Source organism: Montipora foliosa, unplaced genomic scaffold (assembly GCF_036669935.1).
Source record: "Montipora foliosa isolate CH-2021 unplaced genomic scaffold, ASM3666993v2 scaffold_116, whole genome shotgun sequence".
NCBI classification, from domain to species: Eukaryota; Metazoa; Cnidaria; class Anthozoa; order Scleractinia; family Acroporidae; genus Montipora; species Montipora foliosa.
In genome coordinates, this window is record NW_027179415.1 from 12,501 (window position 1) to 32,481 (window position 19,981).

General features: G+C 41.1%; 1 protein-coding gene across 1 annotated transcript; it reads left to right on the forward strand.

Annotated features, from left to right (window-relative positions):
- Positions 1–14,348: 14,348 nt before the first annotated feature.
- On the forward strand, positions 14,349–15,938 carry LOC137985934 (hyaluronan mediated motility receptor-like). Its single transcript, XM_068833377.1, has one exon. The coding sequence runs from the start codon at positions 14,349–14,351 to the stop codon at positions 15,864–15,866; it is 1,518 nt and encodes a 505-aa protein (XP_068689478.1). The 3' UTR covers positions 15,867–15,938.
- Positions 15,939–19,981: the final 4,043 nt, after the last annotated feature.

Sequence of the window (19,981 nt, forward strand, 5' to 3'; positions counted from 1 at the left end):
TTTGTCCGACTCAACAAAAGTTATTTGCCCTGGCGCATCCGCACTGCTTGTAGCTTGTCAACACTTTAAAAAAACACAACAGAAAAAACCGGAACTCGTCAATGACGCCTGTCATGAAAACAAAAGAAAGTAACAAAAAAATTGTAAGGATCACTCAATGAGGGGTCCGAGGCAGAACAACGCCTCCTTTGATAAATTTGTCCGAGTCAAAATATTTTGTGCTATCAAGACACGTAGTTTTCTCGTCATTTAAACATTTTTAGCAGTCATCCAGTGAGTTAATCCAATAAGATTACAGCTCGCTCTTGGAGTGGCTTGATTAGAAATCGAACGATTAGAGAGAAATAGAGCCAAACACTGTATTAGTGACTTCTGCAAAAACGAAACGAATTCCTTTTGAAACGGAATTATACCTACAAGCAATTGCAAAAAGGTTGAGACACTGAATGAAAAATCCACCTCTTCTTCCTAAAACCCCTCTTCTAGTTCATAAAAAAAGGCTGAACGCCCCTCCCTCCCCCCTACCCTTTTTCAATGTTGATACCCTTTATTCTGAGTGCCAAGTGGAAATGGAAACAACTTTGCTTGGGGGGGAAGGGGGGTTGGAGATGCGCTGACTTGAATGACACGCATTGTACGGTTATCAACAGTGAGTGTCTCAACTCTTTTTGCAACTGCTTGTCTCGATGGTTGTCGCGCGTAATTCATCATTGCGACTAAACGGAACAGTCAATAGGTTCAGCAAAGGTATCAATGGAAAGCAGAAAAATGGAGCTTGAACTGGAATAGACGTTATGGCGTTCTAGTTGGCTTCTAATTGATAAAAATAAACTTGAAAAGTATTGCAAATTACCCATTTCTATTTATAACGTTACATACGCTGTTTTGTCGAGTAAGCGCGGACAAAGTTTGTTTTCGCAATGATTTTGCTGATTTCATCCGTCGAAAGTTTCCCAAAATGTTTAGGTGAGGTGCAAAGAGTCATTCCAAATTATTTATCCAAGATAATTGTCCAGTACTGAACTATTTCAAAGCACGTAGGGTGTTGAATAGTGCAGGTGCAAATTATTTTTTAACACCGGTTCGCAGTTGCAATATTATCAATCCGATTGAGAACGTGTTCAATTTAGTAGAACAAGAGTTTCAGCGGCAAGCGATACAGAATACCTACGAGACTTATCAACAGTTTGCTGAAATAGTGTAATGTACACTTTACGCCATGAGCGGCGACACTGTTATTGATAATATAATCTCGTCAATGAACAAGCGCTCACAGGCTTAAAATTCACGATAATGGTCAGCGAACGAAGTGCTGAAAAGCTGTTATTCCTTGTATATAAATCTCTTCAATAAAAGTGAAGGACGGTTCAAAACAAAGAAATCAACAGGTTACGGAATGATAAGCTTGTCATTCTTTTATTAACTTATTAATACGTCACCATGTCAACGCGAACATCGTAACACGCACAAATACATTTTCGTCCAAAAAAGAGGCAACCTTTTCCCTTTTTGACATGAAACACATGCAAATGGCGAGAAAAACAACCTGAGATAGACTTTTCATGATTACAAAAGCAACAGGCAGTTAAAAGAAGTTTTCGCAACGGTCTACATAATTCCAACGGTCTACACTCGAAAAACATTAAGAAGTAGATAAGATTTCATTAATTCTACTGTAGACCGTAGACCGTTGACCGATGACGCAACCATTGCATTCATTACCCGTGCCTCACGCCATGGCCACTGAGTAACAGAAAACCGTTAACTTATTCTACAACAAAACTCCCGAAACATTTTGCACATTTTCGAATCTCCTTTAAAACTTAGTTTTCAGGGATTTCAACCCACTGAAATACATTAGCTTACTATCGACCGAACAGACAGGCGTTCGTATGAAATTCGATCCTACCTCACGGCTGACTGAAAACCACAGACTGTCACTGGAAATATTTTCAAATAAAAAACGGATTCCATTGCAAATTGCAGTGAAAGACTAAATTTCCGCAAAGAAGTTCGTCCTCTTATCACACAGCAGAAGAAGCACAACACTCATTTCCCTGCGTACCATTTACCTAAACAAAACGTGATCGGTACAATGTACGCACGCTTATTGTGTGTGCTCTGATTTCAACTAAGACTTCTTACAACGTATTGACACTTTCAACACCAAATTTGACATCAAACCAACCCAAAACTGTGTTTGTTGCCGTCAAAAAATGTGTTAATGACTACCTGAAGCGTGCAAGAAGTGAACACCCAATTTCGTCCTAAATGATTGCCAATTATAGCACTTTCAGCACACCTCAAAAAAACACATTTTCAAACACCATTCCTCACTACGCAAACCTACCCGAACTAAACAAAGTTCTCTTCAAAGCTTAAAATACAGCTGTCATATATGCAAGGTCTCGCCCCAAAATACAAATAGACAACCCGGCAATACGGAGGTAAAACAACTAGACAAGCAATTGCAAAAAGGTTGAGACACTGAATGAAAAATCCACCTCTTCTTCCTAAAACCCCTCTTCTAGTTCATAAAAAAAGGCTGAACGCCCCTCCCTCCCCCCTACCCTTTTTCAATGTTGATACCCTTTATTCTGAGTGCCAAGTGGAAATGGAAACAACTTTGCTTGGGGGGGAAGGGGGGTTGGAGATGCGCTGACTTGAATGACACGCATTGTACGGTTATCAACAGTGAGTGTCTCAACTCTTTTTGCAACTGCTTGTAGCAACTACAAAATAATATATAACAAGGAGTAATCATGGATTAGTAAAGTGCGTTCGATGTCTACTAAAATACTATTTTTTATTGTACTGATTGCCCAGAAATATTCAGGGAAAACTTGTGGACTGTGGCGTGTTCAGTTTTCAGGCAGAACGCTGAGAGAACTTGAATCTCCTGTGAAAAGCAGCTGAGTTAGACACACAACTCGGCATGTCTGTTTCCTTCAAAACACACCACAACACAGCTTACTGGTCTTCTGATAAGTAGCTTTAGACATATTGCAAGTGATATTTCGAATAAATCAACGTAACTTTACTTACCTTTGGGAAAACAACGAAGACTCAGCCGATTCTTTAAATAAAATACTAGTAAGCAGCACACAGCAACAGATCTTTTATCTCTTTGACCGGTTTCGTCTGACTATGCAGACTTCATCAGGCAGTTTGAACAAGGTGGTTAAGAGGAACTTATTTTATACCTTATTTACAAAGTACAAAATTACGCTCCAGCAAGGAAGTGTACAGCGAAAAACACGTACACAGCAGTACGCGCAGGATATGACTAACATCCTGCATGACGCTGAGAATTGGAATTTTTCGGGCTCACGGATAATGACCTGCAACCTGAACTTTACACCCTGCGGCCGTGTCCCCTCAAACGAGATGAAAGTAGAGCTAACTCTGGCATAGCGCATAAGTTCGCAGGGCGAAAAGATTTCGATACAAATACTAATAAAGCGGTTTTTGAAATGTAGATTATTACGGCGTATTGTGCGCAGAATCTTTGAAAAGCAGTAAATCTAAAAAGGCAGACTCATTGAGTTCAGTCGTTACCTTAATGCATTCATAGCATCATGAATAGCACTGAGAAATTCTAGGAGAGTCTCCCGAGGTCCATCCCAGATAACAAAGATGTCATCGATAAAACGCTTGTTGAGGGTCAGGTTTCCAGAATACAGTTCGATAATGTCCCTTTGATGGATATTACATAAATGTGTTACCAGCTGTGACTGCGAAGGGACTACCCATAGCGATATCGAATGTTTGCTGCTATACACACATTGTTACTTAATTCGGTTTTAAGGAAATTAGTTTCCAAGATTAATTAACCGAGCTAACTAAACCACGAAAGGGGTTTGTGCCACCTTGCCCTCTCGAAGTAAGAGGTCAAGAGCAATAATTGCTTTTTTTGTGTCAATGTTAGGATAGACCGATGACAGATTCGCCGTGACAAGAAAGCAATGAATGATTTGCCAGTAATCTGAGACCTACGTCTCGGATATACGAAAGAAAGCTGTGCCTTCGTCAAAAGTAGTGATGTTGGATAAAGAATAATGCATTTTCGCCGTGTTTTTGTGAGACGTAGAAAACTTATGTTTGTGCGTGAAAATTGTGTGGTTAATGCGATATAATCTATCGATTAACACTCGTTCCGGCTTGCGCAAGATCGACTGTGAAATCTTTAGCTGTATCAAGTACTGTGTGGTCTCGAAAATTTGGTGTAAGTTTGGAGAAATTGACTCACTAAAGCCTTTTCAGTGGTCATTACGTGTGCTGAATACGTTTTCAGAGTCATTAATAGTGCCCAGATCTATAAATTAAATCGGGATACGTTCAAGGTTATAATGAGTGCTAAGGACTGCCCCGGAGGTCTGCTAGCTGTGCATAGTTATAATAATACGTGAACGTAATTGGAGATTCAAATCCCCTCTTTGTTACCATAGAAGACGAAAAATCAGTGTCCATGATGGGTTTTAAATGTGAACCATTTTTTGCTTAGTTGAAAATGTACAAATAGCTCTGTTGAGCAGCATTGCTCAACTTAAAGTTCAAGGGCCCCCAACCAGCAAATAAGCCAAAAGACTTTGAGTGTCATTTCTAGGCTGCTTGTAATGTATACAGAAAGTCTAAAAAGGTGTTTTTATCACCTAGAAAAAGTTGATCTGTTCGGATATCTTAAGCTGAAAATTGAAGTGTCCGAAAATCCTTGGGAATGATGATCTTCAGGTCAGAAATTGCTAGCTGAATGTTAACTTCTAAGAACTTCCAACCAATCCATTTGATCATCCGAAACTGCTGCCGCCGGAAAGTGCCAAAAATTTCAAAAATATCCCTTCCGAAAACATAAGAGACTACTTTTTCCTGGTTGCGAATCTTTTAAGTGATGCTTTAGTAAATAAATCTGTAGCTGAGAACCGAAATTCTTAGAGCAGTTGGACTCTCCCGAACACATATCTCACATAAGATTATCGTTGGGTGCCCCTGTTAAGTTGTCGACAGGTTTTATTTCACGCCGGTTCCTCCACTGGATTCGACGGGAGAGAAAAGCAACGGCTTTAAAGCCTGCGGATGATATTCAATAGCACTGCTTGACGACTGTCAGATTTCCCGTGTTTTCGATCACTGGTTTAATTCCTCCAACGCGACAGCGCAATGGCTCTCGATCGGTAAAAAATTCCAATCCTCCCGTACAACAGTTTCTCTCCTTTGAGCATCTATGTCAATGTTCTAACGCGTTATAACTTCGAAGAAAGCAATCTCGATAAAAGTCATTACATATTAAAAAGGCTTTATTGAGTCAATCCCCTTAGATTTATACCGAACTTTGTACTTTCACACTCAATCTTATGGAAGAAAGAGTGTGCTAATCGATAGATTTTATCGCAATTATAACCACACAAAAACTTATAATAAACCAGTATAAAAATATCATAATAGTCTACGTTTGTCTCTCCAAAATCTTGCACAAGCCTTGTTTTTTTTGTGTGTTTAGACTTATAATGTTCCCAAGAAAAACTGGACACAATGCTTATTAAGCAATATTTTTGAGGCACAAATAAAGAGTATTATTATTTTCAATACTGGCCAATTTTCACACACAATTATTCAACCACCTCACGGTCTCACAAAATCAGGGAGAAAATGCATTATTCTTTGTCAATCCAACATCGCTGCCTTTGACGAAGACAAAACTTTCTTCTGTACATTTCTTTCTAGAGAATGGCAATGCTTGCCCCGTTTAGATCCCAGAATCCTGTACGCATAACGTAGTATCCGATTACTGACGATTCATTTATTTGCGGGTAGCACAACTTTCTCTAAATATTGGATCAGTTCCTCCAAGTCACGCAGTACAGTGGGATACGGTTGCATACTAAGACAGGGTATGACTAATTCGTCAACTAGAATACTAATAGGCCTAGTGATATATGAATGAATCACAATAGGCCTCCCAGCTATAGGTGACTTATGAATCTTCGGACTGAATAATAGAAAACTTAGCAGGATAAAACCCCTAGGGTTATCATCAAGGTTACGGAAAATCCTAACTAAATTGGGGGGGGGGGGGGGGGGCGGGGGTAGAAAACTAGAGTAACTGGTAACAAGTTTTCCTCTGGTTTCAATTATCCTATGACGTCTAAGTGTCCAGTCATCTTTAGTGACTGTGACGTAAGATTTATTGTCCGTTAAGGTGCTTGAGACTCTCTTTTAATGCTCATTCTGTAGAAACGAGAGCAGGTTCGCTAAGGCGCGAGCCGAGGGGTCCTCCTTGAGCTCACGGAATAATCTCCGTTTTTTTAAACAATTTTTAAATTTTTTTTTTTGAATAAATACTAGTGGGAAGCATACAGCAACAGAACTTGTCAACTTTACAATTCTCAATAATTAAAAAAAATGGTGTAAAAAAATTCAAAGAAATTGGAACGATCATAGAGAAAAAGAGCCCTGCTGTCATGATTGAAAACACTGTATTCGTGACTTGGGCACAATTGGAAAACAGTTCGTTTTAAAAGGGAATTACGCCTTACAGCTAAAAAATGTTATCAGTGACTAGTAGTAGTCATGGATTAGTAAAGTGCCTTCGATGTCTAGTAAAATAATACTTTTTATTGTACTGATTGGCCAGAAATATTCAGGGAAAGTGAATTTGTGGGGTGCTTTCAGGCAGTACGAAGGTTGAACATGAATCTCCTATAAAAGGAAACTGAGCTGACACAACTCGGCATCGTTGCAGGCACGAATTGCCGCGCGGGGGCGAATTGCAGCGTCTGTTTCCTACAAAACACACCACCACTAGACAGCTTTCTGGTGTTCTGATTGTTCTGATAAGTAGCTTTAGTCATATTTGCAAGCTAGTGATTCTTCGAATTAACAAATCGAAACTGGTTCAAAGAGGTCAAAATGTTGTGGATTCACGATCGATACCCGCCAAACATTCGGGACATTCGTAAAACGACACCGATTAATATGCGTCCATCTTCGTCGGAACGCAATAACTTCGATAACACACGCGCATTTTGATTGGTTCTCACCCACGATCTATCGGAGGACAGACGTACAGCTGACTTCATCATCAAAACTTTCTTTTAATGGTGGAAAGTTCTGAAACTTTAGATGATATTTTACCAAAGATTTACGAAGATTTAGTCTTGCCGAGGCTGTGGATAGTTACGTGAAGCAAGAAGAAGAGAGAAAAACGCGTTCCTTTATCGAAAACTTTAGACTATTACCTAGGTCGATTCTTCTTTCGAAGCGACGCTCGTTTCGGGTTTGACAGTAGCGTGATTCTCTGAACCAATCACGATTCTTTGTTAAGCGCAGCAACTAATCAGTTGGCTCTATTTTATATAGACAATAGATCACGCTCGTCAAAGTGCTATTTTCCTGTTTTTGACGTCACCTGTGATCTATTGCTGAACAGACGCACTGCAACATAGCCTGCGAACGCAGACGTATTTCCGGCGGAAAAGTGAAGTGATGCTATTTGCCTCTCCCCTCGGGGCTTTTCAGGACTAATTTACAATACTTTATGGGGGACTTTGGCCCGACTGCTTCTTACGCAGTTTATAATTAATTTTAGGAAGTGAAAGATGCCACCGTCCGGATAAGGTGTTTTTGATGAAAGCACAACGACTTAATCCCTTCGCGATTTCCCTTACTGGATGCAGTAGCGTCAAGATCATGTTTGTAATGAAAACAGAGAGGAGTGTTGCAGACAGTATACTTTGTAAAGTAAATCGGCTGTTTGATTACCGTGTCACAGGCGTTTTGGTTTCCTTAATTTAGCGCGAGTGGCCGTATCAACGGGGTGAAATTATAGGGGATTCTACTGTTTGGGATTTAAAATTGTGGCCGTTGGCTGTATTAACAAGTGATCACATATGACAGACCACAACATGGGCAACTCCATTCCCTACTATTTGCCGGTGAACATACTGTTTGGTTTCTTTTGAAGGGGTAAGAGAATCGGTAGATTTAATTTGTCAAGTGCTAAAGTTTCTTGCTCATTGCTTAAGGAAATTCAACGACCGTTTAAATCAGCTCTTCGTAAATTGGATAACTGATAACTAATTGTGTCTGACCAGACAGTCATTGATCCTGATTTTAAAGGCAGTAAGACTAAGACTTTGACAAATTTGAATGAGCCGTGTGGAATCTCTTTCTTGTTGATGTTAGACTTAGTATCTGTTTGCGATTCCTTACAGCAGGTTGTTGTCCTTTTTAGAATGAATGGCGACGAGGTTTTACTTCAGTTATTAATCTGCCAAATGAGATAACTCCAGTTCACGTATCGTCCTTTGAAGGCTTTGGAAATAAATTTTTCCTTGCATCAAACACAAACATATTTCAAATGTTGAGAGTTATACTGGATAACAGTGGAGACAACCGCAGAAACTCGTCAGCAGTGTTCGAGCAGATTACTGGTCATCGCCCTCATCCCATGTACAGTGACCAAGATGGACCAGCCCCCTCAGCCAGGCTGTCAAGTATTTATGGCCTTCGGAGTGTCTGAAGCCCTTGTTTTATTGCTGATGCTGGCAAGCTTCGTTTATACACACCAACCAGAGAGGTTCAAAATTGGATGGAGATTCTTCCAACGGAATTCAAGCATCTGTCCTTGCGCAGTGCACTTATTGAGAGTGTGCAATGACAATGCTCGATGAAACAAGTGTTGTCAGGGGTGTGTGAAACCACGTTTAAGTTGCTGATTTCTACCACGTTGATATCCAATTCATCATTGGAGACCCAGAAGCAGATTGTGGGCAAGGGGAAAGTCAAGGCTTCGAAAAGAAAAATGGACAACTCACACTTTTTTTTGATCCATTTTTTCCCGCCTGTTTAATATTTCCCAATCCCGCCCCTACTGATTGCCATACGAAATCCTAAGATGGATCCAAAAAAGTGCCAGCGTTTTTGAGTCGATCGGATTTCATTCTTCACAAGCCGCATAATAGGGAGTTTAAACCACAACGGCTACGGTGAAGAAAACGTCATTTCAAACTATTACTGAGTTTGAGCTGTTCAAAGTGTTTCACGATGTTTCCATCTTGATTATGTTGTACAACATCCTTCCCAAATAGATATTTACTGAAACTAGACGCTCTGTGAGCGTAAACTGGGTTGCTTTTGGTTCGTGTTTGTCCTCCTCAAGATTTCGTACTCATTCCCAAACACATTCCCAACTTTCCAAATTCCTTTTTTATATGAAGACTGTGCACAGTTGAGTGCAAATGAATACAAAAAGCCGGCTATGCAACAGAGATCCGACTTGAATGAAAACAGATGCATTCAAAGAGTTCGATTCCTTCAATGAGATTGTTAAACCCGTATCCAACCAGACAAAGTTACCACTTAATTTGCCATTTGGTTTCAGTGTTGTACATAACATCACAGTTAATTAAATATTTAGCCGAACTATATATCATTGCTGGACGCCCGATCGAAAGATGCAATTGAAGATTCCAAATGTTTATTTTTCTCCGCCTGTCTTGTTTGTCGAATTGACGTTCTTTTTTGAGCTCCCATAAAGTTACATTTTGTTTAAAGATCCAATAAAACGCCATTCGCGTTACATCGAATTCGAAGCCATTGCAGCTGAATTAAATATTCTACTGTGTCCACCGAATAAAATCTAGCTACACATTTCTACTACCCCCTGAAATATACCAACGTTACGCACACAAGCCTATAGGCACAAAGACAATACTTAGCAGGAGAATGACAGGAAATTAAGTAAGTAAATCAAGTGAAAGTAAAGAAAAGTGGTGCATTTATATAGCGCCTTTATCACAAACGTCTCAAAGGCGCTTTACAATGATCAATTTACCCCCAGCGGACTGGAAGCATATACAGGCGCATATGGCAGCCACTTCTAAGCAGTCCATGCATGCTGGTACTCATTTTACCGACCTCGGAAGGATGGAAAGCTGAGTGAACTTTAGCGGGAAAGAAGGTCGCCAAATATTCCACTCTCGGCAGAACCGGGAATGGAACCCGGGACCATAGGGTTGGAAGGCAGAGATCTTACCACTGCGCCAACCCGTCCGCCCGAAAGATCCTATTGCGCAACTTTTCCAATTTCCGACGCAAGAAACGGAAAATGCTACACATTTTTAGACTAAATTGTCGAATGGCAACCCTGTAATTATGTAGTTAGCGCGGTAAGCGAGTCATACGATGACTGGATATTGTATTAGCGTGCAACAAAAACACAATTCTTTAAGGTGATTCCCTTGTTTTCCACCCCCGCATCTCATACTGCGCATAACATTGCGACTTCGGAGATGGCGGCGTTTCATCCCGGTCATCTAAAGACAGGCAATAAATGCCGCCTTTCCTGTTCAAGAGCTTCTAAGAGCAATCTTGAGAACACTTCTCGGCTAAGAAGGTGTTGTTTTGGAACTCTCCCCAGTCCTTTTGCGAAAAATGATCATTTTGAATTCGAAATTGCCCCTTTACCATTCATTATCATAGTGTTGCGAAGAAACGAGCACGGTGACCCCCGTTTTTAATGATTTTATTTACTCGTAATAGGTACACGGAAAAAGTAGAAGTTGTAGTATTTACATATAAATGACGTGAAACTGCATTTGGAGCCCGGCACTGATGAGTGCAAGGTGATGACTGTAGCGGTGCAATTTGCTTACATTTCTTTGCAAGATTAAGAATTTTGAAATCACTTTACTTAAATATTATCGCTTGAACAAACAAGTAGATTCAAGTTTTGAGTAATACTCAGTAGCTTTTGCTACATGACAACAATTTATCCGGTTGATTTAGTTTCGAACGCTTCTCACGTAATTCGGTAAAAAACACTTAGAATAACGCGGAAACAAGCACGGTGACCCCATCTTTTTATTGCATTTTTTTAATGTCCTGTGTATGAATATCAATTGTGTCAAGTACATCATTTTCGTATTTTGGATAGTACATCATTTTCAAGAGAATACCTTTATACATATTTCCCAGTTAATCTGTCGCATAGTCGACTGTGGTTTTGGGGTGATCACGATTTGCCTCTCCATGATGAGATATGGAATTCGAATCCTACTTGGGCTGCCTCCGCTGACTAGTGTCTGCGAGGCAAAGACATTTTACGCATGCGCAGCCAAATCGAGATACCAAAAAATATATAGTAGTCCAAAAACGGAGCTGAATGCTATACTTTGTTCTTGAGCGTCATTGGTTACCTGTAGAGTTTAAGATTATGTTTGAAATACTTTTATTGGCATTGTCACGTAATAATTTTTATTTGTCACCAGTTTGTAGATATAGTTTTAGCCACTCGTCCTGTTCGTTAGTGTGAGTGTTAACTACCTCTTGTACGATTCCCTAATGTATTATGTATTATCTGATTAAGTGTTATAGAACTTCTTTTAAGTGTTGTAATGTAGTCATCTAAAAAAAACAAAAAACAAATGTCTTGTCGTAATTTGAATAAATTAGTTTAACTATATATAGATGTAAAAAGTCGTGGGAATTGGTTGGTTGTTGAAGTGGTGGTTGTGGAAGTGGTTGGTTGTTGTCAAGAGGGAAGGCCAATTTTAGAAGAAAGTGGAGGGCAGAAACGCTCAAACAGTCAATGCTGAAAGTCTTTAGCAGACCCTAACCGTACATCAAGACAAAACCCATTGGTCTAAGGTGGAGGAACGAGCGAAGAGAATATTACTCTACGACTCTTTCGTAAAAAGGAAAACGGAAAGGCTGAGCGCCGGAGTTGACAAAAGAGGAACAGGAAAAGTAAAGTCCGAGAGAGATAGAAGGCGCCGGAGAGCAGAAGCAGAAGCAGAAGCGGACCGAGAAGCAGTTGGTTTAAGGCTGCATTGCTGGCTGAGCTTTGTTGGTTTGCGGGTTAGTCGGTTTGTTGGCTTGTTGCCTTTTGGAGTGAAAGCCAAGAACTGAACTGTTTAATATTGTAAATAATATTATATAAAGTAAAGTATTTAATTTATTCAGTGTTGTCATTTAAATATATATAAACCATTAAGAAAATCTAAGTAAGATTAGTTAATTTAGAGATAGTCACTGTAGTAACTGTTATACTTGTTGTTAACTTATCTTTACTTAAAAGTCGTACCCGTTTTCTTAAAATTTATGCTGTGTTGCGGGTTTGTGGGAAGGGGTGTGAAGTGCGTTTTCTTACCCTTAGTTTTCTCCTGTTCTCTCCTCGCAATTTTGCGAAACCCAGGGGATCGCGAACCGTCACAGGCATACAAACCCCTTGACGTTTTAGCACCACCATCTATTTCCAGAATTTGAAGATTTCAGTCTCATTCCAGGCCGATACGCTCAAATAGCCAGGAACTTTTAGTTCTTCTTAAGCGCAGGCGTAAAATGTATGCTGATATCGATCTTTTTATGTAGCAGCTCCGAATATTCTTCCTTCAAATATTAGAAAGTCTACCTCAGTACACGACTTTAACAGGAAACTTGAAACACGTTTATTTTTGCGCGATGTACATTTATTATTATTATTTGATTCGATTCTCTCCAGTTGTCGGGTGTTCTACTGAGTAATGTTTATTGTGTCTCAGAAACTCCCCGTAGCTTAGAGAAACAGCACTTTCCGCAACAGGAGAGAAGTTCCAAGGATGGCCGATAATTGTACACTTCCAAGGAGTCAGGTACATTTCCAGGTACATGTACACTTCCAAGGACTCAGGTACATCTAGCTTGCCAAACCAGGTCTTTGCACCTTTGGTGATATGCTTCCAAGAGCACCAATCACGATAGGTATTATTGTGTTTTTCGAGGCTCTATGAATCCTTCTGATTTCAAATGCTAGTTCCTGGTACTTTTCAACCTTCTCCTCGTCAGTTTTGATGATGTTCTGGTTCGCGGGCACAGCTATGTCAATAAGTGTCCATTTCTGTGTGTCTTTATGCACTAGAGTAATATCTGGTCGATTATGTTTCAGCACTTTGTCTGTGTAGATAGTCATGTCCCAGGTAATCCTCACTTCTCCAACCAACTGAGCCACCGGTGCGTGACGGTTTTAGCACCACCATATATTTCCAGTCTTTGAGGTTTTCAATCTCATTTTAGGTCGATACGTTCTAATAGGTAGGAACGTTCAGTTCTTCTTAACAGCAGGCTTAAAACGTATGCTGATATCGATCTTTTTCTTTAGCAGCTCCGAATATTCTTCCTTCAAATATTAGAAGTCTACCTCAGAACAGTTGTTTAAAAGGAAACTTGAAATACGTTTATTTTTGCGCGATGTAAATGTATTATTATTATTATTATTATTATTATTATTATTATTATTATTATTATTATTATTATTACCCTTAGCTTGATCTTTTCCAAAATTATTACGCCTCCTATTGGTGGATACCGCATTTTTGTAATAATATTTCGAGAACACGTGATACATTCCAGGGTTATTATTGGCTGAGAAATTTGTGTCTTTTTACCCCTTGACCCATAACAAAAAATATACACAAACACCGTCACTTGTCAAAGTTCATGCTGTCGCACCCCACCCCTCGATAACCCATAGATGTCACGCGTGACACATGTGGGTGAGTCTTTGTTGCCGTGGTAACAAACCCTTGGACCCATTACCCCCGTCTCTATTTTTCCTTTGTCTACCCCCTCTAAAATGTTCAGTAAATCTATTATCAGTGTCACGCGTGACGATCGTAGGCGGAGCTTGCAACTCGTGATTTTTATGTTTGTTTGTATCCTCTAGGGTTGCCCCTCCCCATTTGAAAGTGCACACAACAGAAGGCAGTGAAAAGACTGTGCTCGCACTCAAGATCCCTTCTCGAAATAACCCATACTTGACATATAGACTTGCAAGACACGTAGTGCACTTCGAATCGGGCTATACTATGTAAAAATGTACTGTTTACAAGATAGAGGCAAACTCTGAAGGGAAGACGAAAGCTTCCATCCTTACTCTTTCTGAGATGTTTCACCGTCGCTTTTGCGTTTAAATCTAGAAAGAAGGCAAATATAGTCGCGATCCTTTGACGTCATATCAACGAACCCTAAAAAAATCAAAACAGCGGAAGAAGGGCAAAAGGATTATCACTGCCGTGTGATGACGTCATACCACGGGGATATCTTTTGGTTAAAAATAAGACAACGGAAGAAGGGAGAAAATTAAACGTCATCATTTGACATCATATCAACGAGATCACATCCTCAAATAGGAAAAAAACACTTGTGTGCGTAACCGATGACTCAGAACGTTCCCCAAAAACTGGGAATAAAAACTCAAAAAGGGAATGTCCCGTAAAACTAAGCAAGACTGTATAAAAACAGCAGTGCGATCTCTCGATCTCAATCAAGTTTCAAGGAGCCTTCGGGTAAGAATTACATCGGATTCACGAAAAATGGACGAAAAATGCACTGTTGAAGTTATCGCCCCAAAATCAGAGAACGATGTTTTACGCAAGACAACTGCGTATCTATACGAACAACATAAACAATGGAGTGAACGAAACAAGGGACTCGTATGTCTCGCGAATCAATTACACGACACCATTCAAGAAGTCGCGTCTCTAGAGGCCCAAAATCGACGACTGGAAGAGAGTCTTGCTAGAGCCGAAAATAGAATCGCACAGTTGAGTTTGATGGCAAGTAACGGAAATTCTTCTCAGGGAGCCATTGTGACGCCTGGAGTGTCAAAAAAGATCTTAGAGTGTCTCAGCCGAGAAAATACAAGGCTTAAGGGGGTCATACGGCAAATGACGGCCAGAGCTTCGGGGGACGCGATCGATTTAGCAACAGAAAATTGCGATCTACACGACGTCATCATGAAATTAAGGGATGATAGAGATGGAAAAAGGCAGAAGATACAGGAACTCGAGAAAATATTGCATAATATTCAAGACGAAAATGTAGATGATTTAAAGCATCAAAATGTGCGTTTGGTGCACAAAGTCACAGAGCTATCGAGAAAGCTGGACGTCAAGCAAGTATTTTGCGAAACCATCGTCACCGAAAACGAGACTCTAAAAAGAACAATGCAATCGTCAGAGGGCGAAAAGATGGTCTACGTGCGCGAGGTAAAGTCAGTAATCGGGAAATCTCTGGCAGCGCGAGAGGTCATGAGTCAAGTTTGGGACGAAGAGGGCAACGGTTCTAACGAAGAAAGCGACAATGATGACTTGGAAGAAAATAGCAAAACACTTGGAGGTGAAGATGTGGAAAAACGGATAGGGAAAGAGAAAGGTTTGCGAATGGAAAGCGATACTGCCGGGTTACACCAACAGGTCCGAGACTTGCAAAGACGTGTTGAACACCAACACGATCTCGAAGCTGAAAAAGTGAATGCGCTGACGGCGGAAATCGAACAAGCTAAACAAGAGAGAAACGCCCTGCAACAAGAAAAAGAACAGCTACAAGAGCAGACAAATCAGATCGAACAAATTATCAGGGACCGTGACGCGGAGGTAAAAAATCTCAAAGGAGAAGTGAATGGTTTGCGTACGAGTCTTTCCAAAGCTATTAATGCGGGTGAGGTCTTACAGAAGGAATTGGATGAATCGCGAGATGAAAATAAGTTAATGCAAGAAGCTCTCATAACTTACGAGAGGGATTTTAAAAGAGAATGCGACGAAAAAAGAGATACCATGCATCAACTACAAGAAATGAAGGCAAGACTACAACACGAAATGGACAAACATGCAGAACTGAACGGGCGATACAGAGAATTGATGCGACGAGTATCGTCTTCGCTCGGCGCTTGTCGAGCTCGAGTATGTCCCAACGAGACTTCCCTACCGGATACACCCCAGCCCCCGAGGCGTTCGGTTCGACCAGTTAACGAATTGAAATGCCCCGTTTGCCACCGAATGTTTCCTCATTATTTGTTAGAGGATCACATGAGAGATTGCTCTGACGAATAAAATACGAGTTTTTTGAATGTAATCTAGAACTATGATACATTAAACAAATGTCTACTCGATCATTCATGATGTCTTTATATGTAAAAGTAGAGATGACGGTTTTTGATTGGTTCGTTTTGGTCGGGGTTATCTTAAGCCTCGTAACGGATCCCTGTATGACACTCGAACCAATAGAAAGGATATATAGAGAGATCGAAGAAGGTGCGGTCAAACTCCAGTGTTTCATTAGCAATCCTTCACCAAACGAAGAACAGAGCAATTCGTCGGCCCGAAGCATTGTTAAAATTACGGGGTTCGTATCCAGTCTCTCTTTCAGTGTACAAGGCATTGCATTAGAGACAAAAATGCAACCTGGCGATGGGCGCGCACGTTGCAACTCGACGGTGAAAGTTATTCACTTGCCGATCATCACCCTGAACAAGTTTATCCAAGAGACATTTCAAGAACGTGTGACTGCACTGATATGTACAGTAAGGGGCGAGAATATGGTTTCCAGGATAGCGACATTCGAGTTTTATTTGGATGACATGTTCTTGCAAAGAAAACAAAGAAAGTATTCTAATGGTACGGCTAGCAGTGCTATCCATAGTAAATTCGAGGGTCGATACTGGCGGTGTAAGGCCAGAGTGTGGATGAATTCTAGAAATGGATCACTGAACTCGCGTCGTTCCTGGACACTTTCCGCAGCTCTTGGTACTAAACCGCCCAAAAAGCGATCATGCGAGGACAAGGGCGATTTTTCGAGTACCACCCCAGTCTATGGGGTGACTCGAGTAACGCGCACTGTCACGGCCACGTTTACAACCACAGAGGTAGCAAAAAACTGTCTTGAGCAAAAAAATCGCCCTATTGTGATACACTATAGCCATTCTTCTGCATACATTCGCCGATGGTATGCAAAAACGATGGTTGTTGGACTCGGTCTCCTCGCCGTGCGATTGGCGATTGACAATCTATCTAGTCGAGGGTAGTGATTAAAATAAAAAACAGGTCGAATTGATTATCGTTTGCGATTTTATTGACTGTTTTGTACAATTGAACGACCAGAGACTATTAAAGAGATATTTCGATGGATTATTTTACAGTCATTTTATTCCACTCGTATATACAATGCTAACAAACATTCTTTATATCTCGTGGGTCGTGATTGCGATAGCTTGGGTGAGAACCCAGTCGTTGAAATGCGAAGAACATTCGTGTGCAGGTCACATGAAGGACTTTTTGACGATCGATGGTAGCACTGCCACGACCACAACCATCTGGATAGCTCCAGACGACGTATTCATTTCTCGTGTACCGAATCGAAATGCTATCTCGTGTCCGACAAGTAATCTCAGGGCTGTCGTCAATCGCGCGCTTAAGTTGACGTTGCGTCAAGTTACACTTCGCCCGTTTTGTCTCGAGGGGCTCGTGCTTCTCAAAACACCTCTCTCGGTGCTAATCGATACAGAAGAGCCCACGTACTGTGCGTTGCTTTTTTCGTCAACCGACAAACTTCAAGTGCGGGATATCACCTTTGACAACGGGGAATGCATCAATACGACTAGATCTACTACATCTAGTCCCATAGCCGACTACCACGCTGCCATCGTATTGAGACCTCGTTCGTCGCGCCTCGATTCTGATACGAGAATGCTAAACTTGACGTTCGCGACAAGAGCTCCATCTGTTGCCGTACTCTTGTCGCCACCGACGTGGGATAAAACGTTAGAGTTAAACGATCCGTCGTTTACGGGTTTTCGCGGAAGCACAGAGAAAACACACTTCGTTGCTTTGTTGGTAACAGGTTTAATGACGCTCACCGATTTTCACAACGTACCGACAATCGTCTTACCAGACCCAGTTGCCGGAGCATCTCAATCTAAAGAGATCGTTTCGACAGTCAACCTTTGGCGATACTTAGATGCTCGAGTCTTGACGAGATTGCGTCGAGCAAGCTACGACCAAGAACCGACCGCGTATACTTGTCCGTCGACGCAATGTCCAGATGCGCACTCTACAACCTTAATTGCTCTCGCCTTTAGTTTAGTCCCACTTCTGACAATCTGTATTATCGTCTTACTCGTTCACTCGTGCCGTTCTGTGGAAGCACAAGATCTTGCTCCTTATCGCATACAGGATCATCATACAGAGCCAACATCGTGAGCCATTTTTTTTTTGTAAGTCAAATTCGAAAGGCCAATCGCGACATTTGTCTTTTTGTAATTTACGATCTAATTTGCAAGCTTCTTCAATAAATAACTTCAATACACGTACACCCCTCTTTTCGCGCATCATCATTCCATCTGCCATCTGCCACCAATTGATTTTCCCAGAACCTATAACCCCTGTCATGATCCAACAATTTCCAACGGTCACGTGAATGATACTACCGTTTTCGACCATGGTCTCGATGGCACCCGCCCTAATGACCTCCTCTTTGTCTATCCTTCTACGTTTTGTGCTTGGAGTGTGGCAATACCTATGGTGACGGTCTGGGTGAACGCAAGCCTTGACTAGATCGCTGGTTTCCGAGTCATATACTTCCTTCAGGTAATCGAAAAAAAAAAGATATAAAGTGTACAGATTCTGGAGACGTATTTCGATTGCCGAACACGAGGCTTTGAATTTTATCTTATCCTCGGAATTTCTCGATTCTGGTGTCACCCTCTCGTGCAAATCAATAAAAAACGACGAATTCCAGGCGGGATTGCGTTCTAAGATATGACAGAGTACGCACAGTTTATCATCAAACCTCTCACAAGTAGATACTTTGTTTAGCATATCCCAGTCCGTTGGTGTATCAAGAAATAATGTCAGAGCGTAAACGATACAGATTCCAAGACCGTACACATCATCAACTGGACCCAACATCAACCCTTCGGGAAAATCATACGACTCGTTTGCCACTAAGGCAATGACGGCCATTGGATCACGAAAACCAGAAATGTTGTACGCAAAGTCGAGCGTCGCTTCTTTCGAGTCCGGTGTCGGCATGTGAAATTGGTCAGACACCACACCAGTCCTAGGATCGACCCAAAAGTCTCGTTTGTCAGGGTGCCGAGTCCATTTCTTTTCATCTCGCAAAACGACACTCCTTCCGAAATCGATTAATCTGGCCTTCGGCCGCCCACGATCATCGATCTTTACGCATATGTTGGAAGGGTGGATGTCGCCGTGTAAGATTCCAAGGTTGTGCAAGTATTTCAACGCCGATAATAACGGAATAAATAACACCTCGATCGGATCAAAAAGCAACCGACATCGAAACCACGTCAACAAATCTTTTCCGGCATCCTCAAACGTCATTTCCGTTACAAACTTTAGCCGCTTTTCATCGTCGCGTGATATAAATATCTTTTTTAACAACGGGACGCAAACTTGCTCCAGCACTCGAGTCATGCGATGGTACGCAATATATTCTCTGTTGATATTAGGACACTGATCTCTGGTAGGTCTCTTGACTGCACATCCATCTGCAAGTTTTACAACACCGTAACTCCCTTTCAGTTGATTCATTTTCATAAAATCTGAGCAACAAATGAATAGAAGCCGCGCAACTTAATATATTCTTTCGTTTTTTCTCTCGCATAAAATGGAAACGAAACAATCTGACACATTCAACCGTATTTTTTTTTCGATCTTTATTTTCGCTTTACAGTATAAATACAAATAACATCATCGGATTCTCTATTTCATCTCCTTACACGATATCGTACCTAGTCAATGCATCGAGCCACTTGCGCTTTTGTAAAGGAAAATCGAAAACCCACTGACAATAGTCTGTACTTTGTAATTTTTTATCTAACGCGGTAACTGTTACAATAAATGACATCATGACCCTTTTACCCCTCTCTTTGCCCATTTTTAATTCATTTGCTGTGTACCACCACTCTACTCGACCTGAACTCACGACTCCCGTCATTACCCAACAATGTCCAACCATTACATGAACAACCTTGCCATCGTGGACCGAGGCACTGATGCGTCCTTCCTCGTCGGTTGTGTCGTCAAATCTTCCACGCTTCCTCCTGTCTCCTCCGTGGCAATATCGACGACAACGATCAGGATGAACACAAGCTTTGACGAGTTGGCTAGTGTTTAAATCGTATACTTCTTTCAAATGGTCAAAGAAT

Coding starts and splice junctions, on each gene's coding strand:
- LOC137985934 (XM_068833377.1), top strand. CDS start 14,349: ATGGACGAAAAATGCACTGTTGAAGTTATCGCCCCAAAATCAGAGAAC.